Source organism: Pristis pectinata, chromosome 29, assembly GCF_009764475.1.
Source record: "Pristis pectinata isolate sPriPec2 chromosome 29, sPriPec2.1.pri, whole genome shotgun sequence".
NCBI lineage: Eukaryota > Metazoa > Chordata > Chondrichthyes > Rhinopristiformes > Pristidae > Pristis > Pristis pectinata.
Window position 1 is genome coordinate 14340015 of NC_067433.1, and position 18217 is coordinate 14358231.

Consider the following 18217-nt stretch of genomic DNA (forward strand, 5'->3'; position numbering starts at 1 on the left):
TAACAAAGGAACGTGCGTGTGTGTTCCGTGTGTGTGTTTGTGTGTGCGTGTTTTTTCTGTGTATTTCTGTGTGTGTGTGTGTGTGTGTGTGTGTGTGTGTGTGTGTGTGTGTGTTGTATGTGCCTCGGTGCAGGAGAGGTGTGTGCACCAGGGCGCGGAAGAGACTATTTGAGACGATAAATCAAAGGAAAGCTCTCGGAAAGTTACCAGATAAAGCTGAAGTCGGAGCTTTGGGAACATTTTGCAATTCAGTAGAGGATGATCGGAAAATTGTTAAAGAAAATGAAGGGAGAATAGGAAAGCGGTGAGAAACTAATGAGAATGAAGAACAAGCTGTAAGGCCTTCTATGTATGTAAAAAGGAAAAAGGCAAGTGAGAGCGAATGCGGGTTCCTTATAGGCAGCGATGGGAGATGGAGAATAATGAAATGGCAGAGGAATTAAACAAATACTTCATATCTATCGTCAAGGAAGAAGGCTTAAGATAACTCACAGAAATAGTGCAAATGGAAAAGTAGAAGAAATTAATACATGGAAGTTAATGAGTTTGAAAACTGATAAATCCAAATGCTCTAAGGAATACGCATCCCAGAGTTTGAGCGAAGTGTCTGCGGAGATGTGGATGGGTTGGGTATCATCTTCTAAAATTCAGTTCACCCTGGAATGGATCCTGCAGATTGCATAGTAATAATTGTGAGGCCACTGCCTGAGAGAGGAGGGAGACAGAAAACAGGGAGCTACTGACTGACAGTAGCAGTTGGGAAAATGCTGGAATCCGTCATAAAGGATGTGATACCAAGAGCATTCGAAAATAATCGGACTGAGCAAAATCAATGTGGATTAATGAAAGTCAAATCACGTTTGACTAATCTACTGGAATTCATTGAGGACTTATACCTGGCAGAGTAGATGAGGGGGACCAATGGATGTGGTATATGTGTTTGTTTCCGAAAGCTTTCGATAAGATTCCAGGAGGTTGGTGAATAAGGTTGGAGCGCCTGAAATTGGGGTACATATACTAGTAGATCGAGACTTGGTTAACAGATAGAAAACGAAGCGTAGGAATAACTGGGTCCTTCTCGGGTTGTCAGGCTGTGACTGTGGCGTCCCACAGAGATCGGTTCTGGAGCCCCAAGCTTTCACCATCTATGTCAACAACTTTTCTGGCTGTTCCCAAACGTTTTGATGACGCAATACTAAATGAGAATGTAAGGAGCGATCAGGATACAAAAAGATTGCACGGCAGATTGAGTATAATAGAGAAAAATATAAGGCTATCTACTTCAGTAGACATAAGCGTTTGATGTCTCTGGGTCTGTACACGATGGAGTTCAGAAGGATGAGGGGGGATGTCATTGAAACATACCGGATACTGAAAGGCCTGGATAGAGTGGACGTTGATAGGATATTTCCATTAGTAGGAGAGTCTATGATCCAAGTGCACAGCCTCAGAATAATGGGATGTCCTGGTAAAACTGAGGGGAAGAGAAATTTCTTCAGCCAGAGGGTGGTGAATCTGTAGAATTCACAGAGTTTTGTGGAGGCCAAGTCAATGACTCTATTTAAGTCGGAGATTGATAGGTTCGGTTGGTAACGAGCTTAAGGGTTACCGGGAGAAGGTGGGACAATTAAGTTTAAAAAATCAGCCATGGTTGAATGGTGAGCATACTCGATGGGCCGAATAGCCTAATTCTGCTCCGATATCTTATGGTTATGTTCTTATAACGCAGAAAGGCAGGGTGTTTTTCAGATGGAGAGAGGCTGACAATTGTTGATGTTCAACATTTCGTGAGACCTCATCTGGAGTAATGATTATGATTATTGTCTACTTACCAAAAGGTCGATCCTAAGGACAGACAGACCGGCGTGGGAATGGGAAGGGGAGCTGAAATGACGTGAAATCGCAAGCTTTGCCGATCCAGCGCAGGTCCTCTGCAAAGCTGTTCCCCAATCTACGCTTGGGCTCGCCAATGTAGAGGAGGCCACACCATGAGCACCAAATGCAATAGACCAGGTGGGGGCGAGCATCACATGAAACTTTGCCTCAGCTGGAACAGTTGCTAAGGTGCTTGGGTGGTGGTGAGGCAGGAGTTGCGGTAACAAGTGTTGCACTTCCTACGATTGCCGGGGTAAGTGTTCGGGGATAGGAGGGGTGGGTAGGAAGCGCTGACTGGAACAAGGAGACATGAACAGAATCTCTTCGTAGAGTGTGGGGGAGGGGAGGGGAACCGGAAAGATGGCTGGTGGTGAGATTCATTTGGAACTGGTGGAGGTGGTAAAAAATGATATACTGGAGGCCAGTGGAGTGAAAGGTGAGGGCCTGGTTAACTCAAGCTCGGTATTGATTGGAAAGGGCACAGGCAGCATAGGCGAGAGTTGCAAGACCGGTTTAGCAGTGAAATTGGAACATAAAAGTCTGCAGCCAGTGTCACCAGGACAGAGGTTAGCTGTTCCCTCACTGCGAAGAACCAGTCTGGTCGGGACAATCATGGTTTGTATGAATCAGCTTTGTGCATGCGGCTGCGTGCTTGAATGACTATTCACCTTCAACCGTTCGGTTCTTGAACCAACCTGCAAAACCCTAATCACTACAGTTTAGCAACAATATGACCACTTTGCACTAAAATAGACTTTATTTTTCTGTTCTAATTGTGTTTTCTTGTAAAAACGTGTGTAATTTGTGTTTAATTTATGTTTTTTCAGTGAATGCTGCTTATCTGACGCTATGTGCCTGTGATGCTACTGCAAGTAAGTTTTTAATTGCACCTGTGCATACATGGACTTGTGCATATGACAATAACTCGACTTTGACTGGCCAGCGAAATTTCAGTTGCTGCGCCTTGTCCTTCCGAGGTTATAGTGACCGGGAGATATTGCAACATTAGTAACTTGACCACGTCGCTCATCGAGCTGTCTTTCTCTCTCTTCCTCCGCAGAAACTCCTACCGTGCATCGCTCTGCTGTTTCTCCTTGTTCAGTTGTCGGAATCCGCCTGCTACTTTCAGTCAAGAAACAAAGGCAATGTCCTTAACGTTCCGAAATTCCACTCTCAGATCTGGCGGCGATACTCGACCAATAGCAGGGATTGAGCTGAGTGAAATCATACTCATGGCGCAGCGCTAATGCTCGCCAACCTTGGCTCCCCGCCCGTCCCTCGGTCGGGTTGGAGTCTGACGGTAGTAGAGGTTGAGTCCCCGACCAATCCTCAGCCAAGGGAGTGTTCACAATATTAGCATTAGCCGTTAAATGCGTCGTGCGTGGGAAAGGGGTGGGTGCCCCATGAATCCCCCCCAAACGAGTGATTCCAGCCAAAACACCCTGGATGAATTCCGGGAATCTAATTGGCCCAGGGGTTCACCAGGTAACCACGGGCAACGGCGAAACTTACTCCCCAGCGAGTGCTGGCGGGCATGTTGTCAGCTCTGAACATCAATTACCCAGCTGGGGCTCGGAGTTGGGTGAAGTGGGTGTTGGGTCAGGAGCCGTGAACAACAAGGAGGTAGCAGATGCTTTAATCTGGAGCAACAAACAAGATGCTGGAGGAACCCAGCGGGTCAGGCACCATCTGTGGAGCGTCCCGATGAAGGGCCTCGACCCGAAACGTCGACTGTCCATTTCCCTCAACAGATGTTGCCTGACCCGCTGGGTTCCTCCAGCATCTTGTCTTTTGCAGCTGTGGACAAAATCCGGGTGAAACTGAGTCCCAGGTCCGGGTCACTACACACGGGGACGGAACCCGGCTCTTCCCAAAGGTCCGATTGGCTCGTTTCCAGGGCGCATCGGAACTTAGCCAACACCACCGCCCCGTCACTCCCACGGGTCACTCCACTCCCTGAAGGCACACTGACCAACCCCTGTATTTATCACCTACAGTTTTGTACCAATATGGCAAATGCATTGACAAATCCAGCGGGAAGGTGTACGCAGTAGGAGAAAGTTGGATCGATTCCAATTGCATGACGTGTGTGTGTTCGGAGCAAGGTTCCGAATGCTGTGACAGGTGAACTATCCTTAGCCTTTCAACGCGCATGATCTGACCCCAACGTGCGAACTGGCACCACGGGGCTCGAGAGTGTGTGACCGATGCCGGGGGTGGAGTCCTGTAGGTTGACAATGCATTTGGAATTGATGGGCGTGCTGGAAGGAACAGCCAAAACCACCGGTTCTTCGAAAGAAATCCGAGACAGACTGGAGCATCGCGCGGTACCTGGATCCGGACAGAGATCTGTGAGAGAGCGAGGGTGGGGGACAGATTGGATGGGGGGACGGTAAAGTCATATCAGAAGTAAGCCAGAGTCACACAGCACGGACTCAGGCCCTTCAGCCCACTGAGTCTATGCCGACCGTTAACCTCCCTTAGCTGAGTGGCTTTATAACCAGAGAATTCAGAGGAAACTCACAGGTCGCAGGGAGAATTTGCAAACTCCACACATACAGTGCCTGAGGTCAGGATCGAACCCAGGTCCTTGGAGCTGTGAGGCAGCAGCTCTGTTAGCTGAGTCACACGCCGCATTCATAGGAGCTGCGGAATTGGATGGTCTGGATTGGGTGAGGGATTGAGCAGGACAGGGGGACGGGATGCGGAGTGCTGCAGGGGCCTGGGAAGGGGTGGATGGAGCGGGTGGGATATTGTTAGGATGGGGCCCGAAAGGGGAAGTGAGGTGCAGTTGGGGAAAATGTCAGGGAGCAGCACAGCCTCCATTCAACACGGCCGCACCATTGCAGCACAGCTCTCCGCCGTCAGCGCTGGGCGGGCGGGCGGGTCTCTGCCTCGCTGGTCCCTTCTCTGTCCCGGGCTGTGAACCGCTGCCCCTCTCCTACTGCACACTGGGGAGGTGTCAGAGGGGAATCAAACAACTTGTGAATAGTTGCCAGTCAATATGTGGGCGCTATGGTGGCTTCGCTTCAACAGAAAATTAAAAACAGGAGCAACCAGTAGGCCAATCGGCCCTTCCAACCTGTTCCACCATTGAACCACGTCGCGCCTGATCTTCTGCTTCAACACCTTTTACCAGTCCTGTTCCCTTATCGCTTGTCTCCTCTGAGATCCGGAAATCTACCGACCTTGATTTTCATTGCAACGTCCACAAACGTCTTGGGTAGAGAATTTCAAAGATTCATCACTTACTGTGTGAAGACATTACTTCAGTCCCAAATGGCCTTCCCCTTAATCTGAGACCGTGATCCCTGGTTCGAGACTCCCCATCACGAAACAGGCGTGTACGTGTCCTGCCTGATGCTTGATCACAATGATTCCAGGCATGAACGACATCAGTTATATAGATAGACCAGGAAAGGGGGGCGGGATTGTTTGCTATATGGATAGAATTGTGGGGTGGGGGGCATTAGTTACATGATGTCAGTGGAAAATCTGCGGTTGTTTTGCTCGGAAGAGGGGAGGTAAATGGGGGATCAGACCGAGAAGTTTGAGTGCATGAGGATTATGGAGAGACAAAACTGTTCCTCCTGACAGCGGCGTCGAGATCCGGAAGGTATGGAATGAAATTGACTGACGAGAGTCAAATGTGACCTGAGGGAAACCTTCAATTACATAACGAGTGGTTCGGGTCTCGAATGCACTATAGAGAAGGCCGATTCAAAACAGAACTGGACATGTACTCGAAAGGGAAACATTTACAGGACTATGATGGGAATGTGTGCTCGTGACATGCTGCTACTTAGAACAAGTCTAGACCTGATGGGCTGAGTGACCTCCTTCTACGTCTGAAGTTCTGAATTCCTTATGATTAGATTGCGATCTATTCCTTGGGTTCTTCAGACCAACTGGGTACCCAGAAAGTTGTGTAGTAGTTTTCGATCGTGAAAAATGCTGGTATCGAGTCCACTGGAAGGAAGACCCATCGACTGAATGTCCAGTGTGGGAAGCTGTTGGGAAATGAGCTGAAATAAATAGGCTTCTCCCCTCCAGAGTAGAAATATTCATCAATGTGACATCGGAGCATTGTATCCTGCATGTAATGCCTGCTTCACAATAAACAAATTCCAGTTATTCTGCAGTCTTTATCTTACCCATTAAATCAATTAAAATGGGAGTGAGAGAGAGGAGGCTCTGAGAAAGTGTGTGGAGTGTGCGGCAACATTTGCCTGATGAGTGCGTGAGAAATGTAGGTTAGAATGTGAGCAAGTAATGGATCTATGAACGTGTTCAGCAGCCAAGGCAGATGTGTTTGTGTTTCTCTCTCTCTCTCTCTCTCTCTCTCTCTCTCTCTGTGTGTGTGTGTGTGTGTGTTTCTGTGTGTGTGTGTGTGTGTGTGTGTGTGTGTGTGTTTCTCTCTGTCTCTGTCTCTGTCTCTCCCTGTGTGTGTGTGTGTGTGTGTGTGTGTGTGTGTGTGTGTCCCAGTGCAGGAGCTTGTGTGCACAAGGGCCTGCAAGAGACTGCTTGAGGGATTTAAATCCAGGAAAACACCGAGAAAGTTGCTAAAAAAAAGCAGAAGCCTGAGCAAAAACTGATCAGGAAATTGATGAAGACCATGAGGGGAGAAGGTCAAAGTAAATTACTGAGAAAGAAATACAGAATATACGCTCTTCTGTAGGCAGGCAAAAACGAAAAGGCAAGTGAGACAACTGTGGGTTCCTCGTGGACAGAGAACGGAAGTGAGAATAGTGAAATGGCAGAGGAATTTGTGTCCTAGAGAGATCGCTGCTGGAAAACTAACCCTTCACAATCTACGTCACCAACTTCACTAACGGAACCAAATTAACATTCCCAAAACTTTTGACGACATAAAACTAAGCGGCAATGTGAGGAACGGCGAGGATGCAGAAAAGGTTGAATTGCAGGTAGAGTACACCAGCGGATAATATGAGGTCGTCCATTTTTAGTAGAAATAACATAGGTGTTTTCTTTGGATGGTGAGAGATTGACAAATGTTCATGCTCAGTGGGACCTGCGTGTCCTTGTAAACAACTCACTGAAAGTAAACGTGCAGGTGTTTATTACAAGGTAAATGACGCTTTGGCGTTTATTTGAGTACAAGAGTAAAGGCATCTTACTGCAACTAAATAGGATCTTGGTGAGATCACATATGGAGTAGTGGATATGATTATTGTCTACTTATCTAAAAGTGATATACTTGCTGTACTGGGAGTGCAGGAAAGATTCACCAGTGACAGCCGGAATGTCGGATTAAAAATCGATAATGACGGAAACTCTCAGCAGGACACACGGCTCCGAGTTGGGTGCAGCCGGGTGTTGGGTCGGGACGCCTTAGACAAAACCGGGGTGGAACTGAACTACGCTGCCGAAGTCCCAGGTCCATGTCAGCGCCAACGGGAGTGGCAAGTCTCAGGGGTACAGCGCGCTGTGCGGTATCGACTGCTCGCCAACACAGCCTCACAGACCGGAGCGGAGAGGTTTGGAGTAGTCGCCCCCGTTTCCTCACCCTCAGTCACAGCGATCCCAGAGTTGGGATTTCGGCTGCTGGGAGAGATGGGCCTGATTTTAACTCTGCCCGCTGACCCCGCACTGCCAGATGGAGCAGAGTGTGACTTGCACTTCCCACCCGTGACTGAAGCCAGTCAACCTGCCCACCGTAGGGAATGCACACCCTCGGGAGTATTTCACCGGTTGCTATTCAGCCCTGGGCCTTTCACTCTGTCACCAGCAGCCCGATTGGAAATGAGACTCAAGAGACTGTAAGTGTTGGAATCTGGAACAAAAAGTCTATTGCGGGTGAACTCAGCGGGTCGAGCAGCATCTCTGGCGGCAAGCGGATGGTCGACGGTTCGGGTCGAAACCCCGCATCTGGGCTGGGAGTGCAGAAGCAAGATAGGCAGTACAAAGAGGTGAGAGGGACGCGTGAGACAGGGGCAAGTAGTGATAGGTCGAACCAGATAAGGGAGGGATGATGGGCAGATAGAACCAGGTGAGGTGGGGTGAAGGAAAGGTGAACCAACGGAGAAGAGACCGATGTAGATAGATTTGTGGGTGTGGGCGGATGGAACGAGGTGGGAGTGGCGATGAGTCCAGAATACGAGAAGTGGGAGTAAAAAAAAGCAGCACAAGGAGAAGGAGATTCTGTGTGGAATGGCCGGAGTTGGAAAGTAACACCGGCGCGGTATCGTTGTAAAGGTGTCTGGAAATACTCAGCAGGCGGGCAGTATCTGTGTGAAGAGAAACAGTCATGTAGTTCCGATGGGGTGTGTTCAAATGTTAACTCTGTGTTTCTTTCCATGGATGCAGCCTGCCCTGGTGACTGTTTCCAGAATTTGCAGTGTTTTGATTTTCATTGATTGTTTTCTTCCCCTTACTATTTCTGAACTCCGCTCAAACAGATTCCAATTCTATGTCATGATTTGCCAAGCCAAGGTCAGGGCTGATGAGGACCTAACAAGAAGGAGCAGATTTAGGATGCTTGACCCCTTAAACCTGCCCTGCTATTCAATATGGCCATGGTTCATCTTCATTTCCTCTTCACCGATGGCTCTCCAGAGCCCTGGCTTGCTCGATCTTTTCAAAATGTATCTACTCCCTCTTTAAGTATCCCCAATGATCTCAACTCACAGTGTCTGAGGTATGATCATGAGGAGAGACTAAGGGATCTAGGGCTTTACTCATTGGAGAGAAGGAGGATGAGGGGAGACATGATAGAGGTGTACAAAATATTAAGAGGAATAGATAGAGTAGACAGCCAGCACCTCTTTCCCAGGGCACCAGTGCTCAATACAAGAGGGCATGGCTTTAAAGTAATGGGTGGAAAGTTCAAGACAGATATCAGAGGGAGGTTTTTCACCCAGGGAGTGGTTGGTGCATGGAATGCGCTGCCTGGGGTAGTGGTGGAGGCAGGTACGTTGGTCGAGTTCAAGAGATTGTTAGATAAGCTTATGAAGGAGTTTAAAATAGAGGGATATGTGGGAGGAAGGGGTTAGATAGTCTTAAGCATGGTTTAAAGGTCGACACAACATGGTGGGCCAAAGGGCCTGCATTGTGCTGTATTGTTCTATGGTTCTAAGGTTCTATGGTAGGGGATTCCAGAAACTCATCACCCTTTGCAAGAATAAGTAAATTGGTAAATTCATTTATTATTGTCACATGTACCGAGGTACAGTGAAAAAACTTTGCTTTGCATCCATCCATACAGATAATTTCATCACATCAGTGCATCGAGGTAGTACAAGGAAAAAAAAAACAATAACAGAATGTAGTATAAAGTGTTACAGTTTCAGAGAAAGTGCAGTGCAGGCAGAAAATACGGTGCAAGACCATAACCAAGTAGATCGTAATATCAAGAGATCCGATCAGTAGTCTTATAACAGCAGGATAGAAGTTGTTCTTGAGCCCGGTGGTACGTATTTTCAGGCTTATGTATCTTCTGCTCGATCGGACGGGTGAGAAGAGAGAATGTCTGGGGTGGGTGGGGTCTTTGATTATGTTGGCTGCTTTACCGAGGCAGCGAGAAGTGTAGACAGAGTCCATTGAGGGGAGGCTGGTTTTCATGATGTGCTGAGTTATGTCCACAGTCCTCTGCAGTTTCTTGTGGTCCCAGGCAAAGCAGTTGCCATACCAAATCTTGATGCATCCAGAGGGGGATGCTTTCTATGGCGCATCTATGAGGGCCAAAAGGGACATGCCGAATTTCTTTACCCTCTTAAGGAAGTAGAGGCGTTGGTGCACTTTTTTGGCCATGACATCTACATAATTGGACCAGGACAGGCTATTGGTGATGTTTACTGCTAGGAACTTGAAGCTGTCAACCCTCTCAACCTCAGCACCATTGATGTAAACAGCAATATGTGCACCAACCCGCTTCCTGTAGTCAATAACCAGCTCTTTTGTTTTGCTGACATTGAGGGAAAGGTTGTTGCCATGACACCATGTCACCAGGCTCACTATCTCCTTCTTATGCTCTGACTCATCATTGTTTGAGATTTGGCCCATGATGACCCAATATGTTTCGATAAGATCTCCTCTCCTAAACTCCAAATAATATAGATGTAAATTCTTGAACATCTCATGATGGAACAACCCCCTCATCACTGGAACTGGCCTCGCAAATCTCTTCTGGGCTGTGTCCAATACCAGTATATATTTTAAAACATGCGAGCAAAACTGCATACAGCATTCCAGGTGTGGTCTCAACAGAATCGTGTACAATTGTAACAATACTTTCTATTTCTAAACCCCAGCCCTCCTGTAATAAAATGCAAGATGCCATTTGCCTGTTCTTAGCCCTGAAATATTTATGTTATATAAATGACCTGGAGTTGGGGTCAAAGTGCAATTTATCCAATTTGCTGAACACGGTGGGAGGTCATGTCGTGATGAGGATGTTCGAACTGGTTGAGTGAGTGAGTGGGCAAAATCTTGGCAAATGGAGCTTAATGCGGGAAATGTGAGAATATGCACTTCGGTGAGAGGAAGCTAAAGACAGAATATTATCTAACTGGAGAAAGGTTACAGATGAACAAAGCACAGAGGGATCCAGGGGTTCTTGTTAACAAATTGCAAAAAGTTACAATACAGGAACAGCAAGTGTTTAGGAAGGTAAATGGCAAGTTGCTCTTTATTACCGGGGCCTGGGAGTTAGAAATAGGAAAGTAATATTTCAATTGTACACGGTTCTGTTGAGACCACACCGAGAATGCTGTACGCAGTATTGCTCCCGTTATTTAATAAAGGATATACTGGCATTGGACGCTGCCCACGGATCCCTGAGGCACTCCACTGTTTACTTCTTTCCAGCCTGAAAAGGTTCCATTCACTCCGACTGTCTTGCGCCCTTGACTTTTATGTGCCACCCGGTCGGTCAAACGCCTTCTGAAAATCCCAATGCTCCACATCTACAGCTTCTCCTCCACCAACTCTGCTTGTTACATCCTCAAGGAATCCAGCAAATTTGACAAATAGGATATACCTTTCTTAAAAAAATGGTCACTTGTTTTGATTACATTAAATTTCTCTAATTGACAAGTGTTTTCGTCCTTGATTGCAGACTCCAGCATCTTGCCAACGACATATGTTAAACTATCAGGCCTATAGTTACTCACATCTCGTCTTACTCCCTTGAACATCGGATTCACATTTGTGTTTTTCCAATCCCTGGAACTCAGTGCGTTTTGAAAAACCTTTTAACTCTCAGATACAGGCCAGCGGTACCTGATGACTCGTCTGCTTTCAGCCCCGTTAGTTTATTCTAATACCTTGTCCCTGTGATAGTGACTGTCAGAAGATCTTCCATATTAGTTTAAAGGAGCCCATCAGGAACCTGGGATATTTGCCACGACCTCCACCGTGAAGAATTTTGAAAAGAATTGATTTAACTTTCCTGCCGTTTACTTGTTCAGCATTATATATTCCCCGGGCTCGCTCTCTAGGGGCTCCACACGAACGTTAGGCACACTCTTATTTTGGATATATCCACACAAGCCCTTGATTCTTGTTTTAGATATTACTTGATAGTTATCACTCAATCGATTTTCTCCCTCCTCATTAATATTTTCGTCTCTCATTGCTGTTGTTAAATTTCCAGTCCTCTCGTCTACCACTCAGTTTGGGTTAGGGTAAGGTTAGGTAGTTATCCTCCATCATTGATTTAACATGGTTTGAACTTTGCTAAACATCGATGGTTCAGTTTTCTCCTGGGATTTCCTTCAATTTGGATAAATTGCTACCGAAGGTTATAAATTAGCTGTTTAAATATTTGCTGCGGCTCAACAAACGAGTGTTATCCTGTGGCCAAAGTCAACCGGCAAACAGCATAACTGCCGGGAAATCTGAAATATTGTTTTGATGGTCTTTGACTTTGTGCAAACATTTCCCATTGATTTATCTGGGGTGACAACGGGGGGCGGGGGGGGGGGGAGTGCGGGGGGAGTGGATCAGGGAGAGGTGTTGGGTGTTGCGACGGCTTGTTTTTGGTGTTAGGACATTTCTGGGGCTGGTTCAGCACAATGTTCAAATATCTGAGTGGCTGGAACAGTCGTCAATCTTCAATATTGGGAACTCCCACTGGTCTTCGGTGCCTCTCCTACTCGGCAAAGGAAAACAGTCCCCACTCCCAAACCCTGCATGTCCGCAAGAGCTGCAGTATCTCCATTAGGCGCAGTGGGGAGCGGGGAACTCGAGAAGCCTTGAACAATCTGCTCACAAGACAGGTCGCAGTTGGGCGCCATTCAAATCACAAAGCCCCTCTGTTTCACACCGTTGTCTGAGGGCAACAGGACCCCCAGCAGCCCACCAGTGCTTGGAGATCACCAGCGGGTCCCCTACCTGGACAGAGATGTGATGTGTTTAGTTCTGGCCCATTGGAACTCAGCCGGAGATAAAAGCCAATGTAATGTTCCGTCAGACCGATTTGGTCAGCTCTGTGCTCGACTGTCCCCAGAAACATGCCAAGTCCAAAAGTCTGTCCCAACGCTCCACCGTGGTTAACAGGCAGAAAACAATGAGCAGTGATAAACGGGTCCTTCTCCTTTTGTCAGGCTGTGACTCGGGGGGTCCCAGAGATCCGTGCTCGGGCCCCAACCCTTCATAATTTGTGCCAACGACTTGACTGACGACGACAAATGAAAACTTCCAGGCTTGCGTTTGACACGAATTTAAGTGGGAATGTGAACGATCAGGAGGCAACAAAGGGGTTGTACAGCAGCTTGAGGATAACGAAGAAAAATATGAGGGAATCCATCTCCCAGCCGAGACTGAAGCCAGTCCACAGCCCACCCTAGTGGCAGGGAACACACACCCTCCTGAATATCCCACCGGTGACCCCGTTATTATTCAGCCTTGAGCCTTACACTCTGTCACCAGCAGCCTGATAAGAACGGACACACGCAGCAGGAGCGAGAGTTGAACGACCGGCGTGCCAGTGAAACTGGAAAATAAAAGTCTGCAGTCGGTGCCGCAGGGACAGAGGTTGCCTGGTCCGACACGGGGAAGAACCAGTCTGGTTGGGACGATCATGGTGTGTATGAATCAACTTTGTGCATGCGGCTACTTGCTTGGTGTTCAGTGAACTGGCCACCGAAGCTTTGAGTGGCTGTACCTTGCCCCCACTGTGGTTAAGGTGAACGGGAAATATCTTAGCATTAGTAACCTGCCAACATCGCTCATCGAGCTCTCTTTCTGTCCCTTCCTCCGCAGAAATTCCTGTTGTGCATCTCTCTGCTGTTTCTCGCTGCTCAACCGTCGGAATCTGCCTGCTATCTTCAGCAAAAGAACGGTCCGAAGCTCCACTCTCAGATACTCAACCGATAGCAGGGATTGAGCTGGGCGGTATCACACTGAGGGCACAGCGCTAACCCTCGCCAGCGTTCGCGCCCTGCCTGTTGCTCGGTCGGGCTGGTGGCTGACGGTAGTGGAGGTGGAACCCCACCACCAATCCTCAACTGAGGGGGGGGGGGCTACTCTTCCAGCTGAATCCTCATTCATCCCCGCAGCACCGTCACCCATTAAGGCTCAAAAGAGAGGACTAATGCAGGTTTCGCCCCAGCCAGTGACTGGTTCAAGCACTCACAGCCTGGGTGAGGTCTGGCTATCACATAACCACGGGCAACGGCGTAACTTCAACCGGCCAGCGAGTGCTGGCGGGTATGGAATGAGCTCCGAACATCAGGTCCTCACCTGGGGCTCAGAGCTGGGTGGAGCTGGGCGTTGGGTCGGGCGCCGTTGACAAAATGCGGGTGAAACAGAACCGTCCCGCCCAAGTTCCGGGTCCAGGTCAGCGGACACTGGGAACCCAGTGATCCGAATGGTTCACGTCCAAGGGTGCGTCAGCATTGAGTCAACACTACAACCCCGCCACCCCCGCGGGTCACCCCACTCCCTGACGGCACACTGAACAACCCCTGTCTTTATCACCAACAGCCACCGCCAAGTGCATTGACCCATACGACGGGGCGGTGTACGCAGTGGGAGAATCATGGATCAATCCCGTCTGTGTGAGGTGTTCGTGCGGTGAGGGCACTGTCGGTTGCTGTGACGTGTAAGTGATCCTCCGCCGTTCAGCGCACATGATCCGACCCCGACGTGTGGACTGGCACAGCGGGGCTCGGCTGGTGTTACTGATGCCAGGCAGGGAACCAGACGCGAGACAGACGCGAGCATCCCGCGGGGTCCGGATCCAGAGATGGGGGGAGAGGGGGGATGGTTGGGGGTGGAAGGACGGCTTGGATGGGAGACGGTAAGCTCAGATCAGAAGTAAATCATAGAGTCACACAGCACGGACTCAGGCCCTTCAGCCCATCGAGTCCATACAGGGGCCTGGGAAGGGATGAATGGGGAGGCTGGGATATTGTTAGGATGGGGCCGGAAATGGGGAGTGAGGTGCAAATGGGGCAAAATGTCAGGGAGCAGCACAGCCACCGTTCAACACGGCGGCACCATTGCAGCACAGCTCTCCGCTGTCAGCGCTGGCTGGGTGGGTGGGTCTGTGCCGAGTTGTTCCCTTCTCTGTCCCGGGCTGTGAACCGCTGCCCCTCTCCTACTGCACTTTCGGGAGGTGACAGAGGGGAATCGGGGAACATGTGAATGGCTGCCAGTCAATTTGTGGGCACTACTGGAGCATCGATTTAAAATAAAATAACAAATAAAAGCAGAAGTAGGCCATTCGGCCCCTCCAACCTGCCCCACAGTTGAAACACATCACGGCTGGTCTTGTAACACAACAGCATTTACCTGTACTATCCCCATACCCCTTGATTCATCTAATTTCTGGAATCCAACTGATCTCGGCTTTCAACGTCTACAACAGAGAATTTGAAAGGTTCATCACCTTCTAGGTGAACATATTTCTCCTCATTCCAGTCCCAAGTGGACTTTCCCTTGATCTGAGTCCGTGATCCCTGATTCCAGACTTCCCACGGTGAAAGACACCTGCACGTCTCTGCCCGATGCTTGTTCACAATGACTCCCGGGCACGAAGGCCATTAGTTATGTGGTGGGGCAGGGGGTGGGGGATCATTAGACCTTCTATCCAAAGCAGGATGTCCAGCCGAAACATGGACTACCCCTTCCCCTCCACAGATGTTGCCGGATCCTCCCGCTGTTCGTTTTATTTTGCTCGGGGTCATTAATTATATGGTTAGTCTGGTACAGCAGAGGGTGTTCTGCTTGCAAGACAGGAGGTCGATGATGGATCAGATCGAGCAATTTAAGATCAAGAAGGTTGTGGAGATTCAGAGAGAAACTGTACCCATTGGGAGGGGTGGTCGAGATCTAGAGGGCGTGGCATGAGGTTGACTGACAAGAGCCAAATGTGACCTGAGGAGACCCTTCAGTTATGGAACGAGTGGTCTGGGTCAGGAATGCACTTTAGTGAAGGCAGATTCAAAACAGAACTGGATACACCCTTGAAAGGAAAACATTTACAGGATTGTGATGAGAATGAGTGTGGGGGATATGCTGCATTACTCCTACCTAGAACAAGTATTGACCCGATGGGACGAGTGACCTCCTTCTATGTCTGTCCTTTCTGTGATTCCTAATTATTTATGGTTGGATTTCTGATCTACTCCCCAGGTACTCCACGCCACGAGGGTATTCAGAAGATTGTGATAAACTGTTCAATCCTCTAACTTGTCAGTTTCGAGTATACAGGAGGGACGACCCGTCTATTGAATGTCCTGTGCATGGAGGAGTTGGGAAATGAGCTGAAATAAATAGGCAGCTCCCTTGCAATGTAGAGACCATCATCAATATGATATCGGTGACTTATCTCCTGAATGTAATGTCTGCCTCATATTAAACAGATTCCTCAGTTATTCTGCAATCCTTATCTTGCCCGTCATTCATTTAGAAATGGGTGAGAGAGAGAGAGTGAGAGAGAGTAGGGTCGTGTGTTTGTGTGTGTGTGTGTGTGTGTGTGTGTGTGTGTGTGTGTGTGTGTGTGTGTGTGTGTGTGTGTGTGTGTGTGTGTGTGTCTGTTTCTGTGTGTGTGCGTTGTGTGTATCTCGGTGAATTAGAAGATATGCACAGGGCATGGAAGCTGATGCTTAAGAAATCTAAATCTAAAGTAAGCACTGGGAAGTTGCCAGGATAATCAGAACCTAGAGCTTTGGCAGCACTTTAAAATTCAGCAATGGATGATCAGGAAAGTGATCAATAAAATGAAGAGGAATATGAGAGTAACAGAGTGAGAAAGAGAAACAGTTTGGTGAATTGGCAAGTTGGTTTATTATTGTCACATGTACCCAGGTACAGTGAAAAACTTGTTTTAAATGCCATCCATACAGATCATTTCATTACAACATTGCATTGAGGTAGTACAAGGGAAAAACAATAACAGAATGCAGAATGAAGTGTTACAGACGAAGCGCAATGCACATAGACGATAATGTGCAAGGCCATAACGAGGTAGATTGTGAGGTCAAGAGTTCATCTTATCGTAATAGGGTACTCTTCAATGGTCGTATAACAGTGGGATAGAAGCTGTCCTTCAGCCTGGTGGGACAAGTTTTCAGGCTTTTCTACCTTCTGCCCAATGGGAGGAGGGAGAATGTCCGGGGTGGGTGAGCTTTTTGATTACGTTGACTGCTTTACTGAGGCAGCAAGAGGTGTAGATAGAGTCTATGGAGAGGAGGCTGGTTTCAGAGATGTGCTGAGCTGTGTCCACAACTCTCTGCAGTTTTTTGCAGTCTCGGGCAGAGCAGTTGCCGTACCAAGCCGTGATGCATCCAGATAGGATGCATTTTATGTTACATCAATAAAAAATGGTGAGGATGAAAGGGGAAATGCCAAATTTCTTTAGTATCCTGAGGAAGTAGAGGTGCTGGTGAGTTTTCTTGGCCATGGCGTCTTTGTGGCTGGACTAGGGCAGGCTATTTGTGATGTTCACTCTTAGGAACTTCATGCCTTCAATCCTGTTGACGTCTGCACCATTGCTGTAAACAAGAAAATGTACACCGCCCCATTTCCTAAAGTCCTTCAACATTTCTTTTGTTTTGCAGACATTGAGGGAAAAGTTGTTTTCATGACACCATGCCACTAGGCTCTCTATCTCCTTCCTGTACTCTGACTCATCATTATTTGAAATTTGGCCCACTGTGGTGGTGTCATCTGCAAAGTTGTAGATGGAGTTAGAGCAGAATCTGTCCATGCAGCTGTTAGTGTATTGGCATTGAGTAGGGGGCTGTGGACACAGCCTTGTGGGGCACCAGTATGGAGGATAATCGTGCCAGAGGTGTTGCTGCCTATCTTCATTGATTGCGGTTCGTTGGTCAGAAGGTCAAGGATCCAGTTGCAAATGGAAATGTTATGTCCCAGGTCTTGGAGTTTGGAGATAAGTTTGCTTGGAATTGTAGTCTTGAAAGTGGAGCTACAGTCAATAAACAATCATCTAACATAGGTATCTTTACTGTCCAAGTGCTCCAGAGATGAGTTTAGGGCCAGTGAGAAGGCATCCACAATGGACCTGTTTCAACAGTAGGTGAATTTCAGTGTGTTGAAGTTACCCGGGAGGCTGGAGTTGATGTGTGTCATGACCAGCCTCTCAATGTACTTCATGATGGTGGTATTCATTATCACAAGTTACCTTATTTTTCTTGGGTACTGGGATGACAGTGGTCTTCTTAATGCAGATGGGAACCTCAGATTGAAGTAGGGGAAGGTTAAAATATCTGCAAATACCTCCACCAGATGACCTGCACAGGATCTGAGGACACGGCCTGGAACACCATCCGGATCAGATGCTCTCTGTGGGTATACCCTCTGGAAGACTGTTCTGACACCTGCAATGGTGACTGTGAGTTTCTTGTGTCTCCATGTTTCCTGTAGATTAGAAGTGTTTTTAGATGGTGAGAGATTGACAAATGTCGATGCTGAAAGGAACTTGCGTGTCCTTGTACACAACTCACTGAAAGTGAAAATGCAGGCAATTATGAGGATCAATGGTATATTGGTCTTTATTGCAGGAAGATTTCATTACAAGAGTAAAGGTGGCTTACTACAGTTAAATAGGACCTTGGTGATTCCACATCTGGAGTAGAGTATTTGAACCTTGTCTCCTTACCTAAAGAAGTTTATGCACACTGTGAAGCCACTATTTGAGAAAGGAGGGAGAAAGAAAACAGGGAACTACTGACTGACACAAGCTGTTGGGAAAATGTTGTAATCCTCATAACGGACATGATATCATGCGAATTAGAAAATAATATGATTGAACAGAATCAATGTGGATTTATGAAAGTCCAGTTAATCTTGGAATACTTTAAGGGCATATCAATAATATAGTAGATGAGGGGAAAACCAATGGATGTAATATATT

The 18217-nt window shown here is 47.8% G+C and overlaps 1 protein-coding gene across 1 annotated transcript; it reads left to right on the forward strand.

Annotated features, from left to right (window-relative positions):
* Positions 1-12835: 12835 nt before the first annotated feature.
* Positions 12836-15724, forward strand: LOC127584420 (beta-microseminoprotein-like). The gene is made up of 4 exons (XM_052041218.1): positions 12836-12919; positions 13099-13177; positions 13822-13939; positions 15475-15724. Exons 1-4 carry the CDS (start codon positions 12917-12919, stop codon positions 15602-15604), a joined length of 330 nt encoding a protein of 109 aa, XP_051897178.1. The 5' UTR covers positions 12836-12916; the 3' UTR covers positions 15605-15724.
* Positions 15725-18217: the final 2493 nt, after the last annotated feature.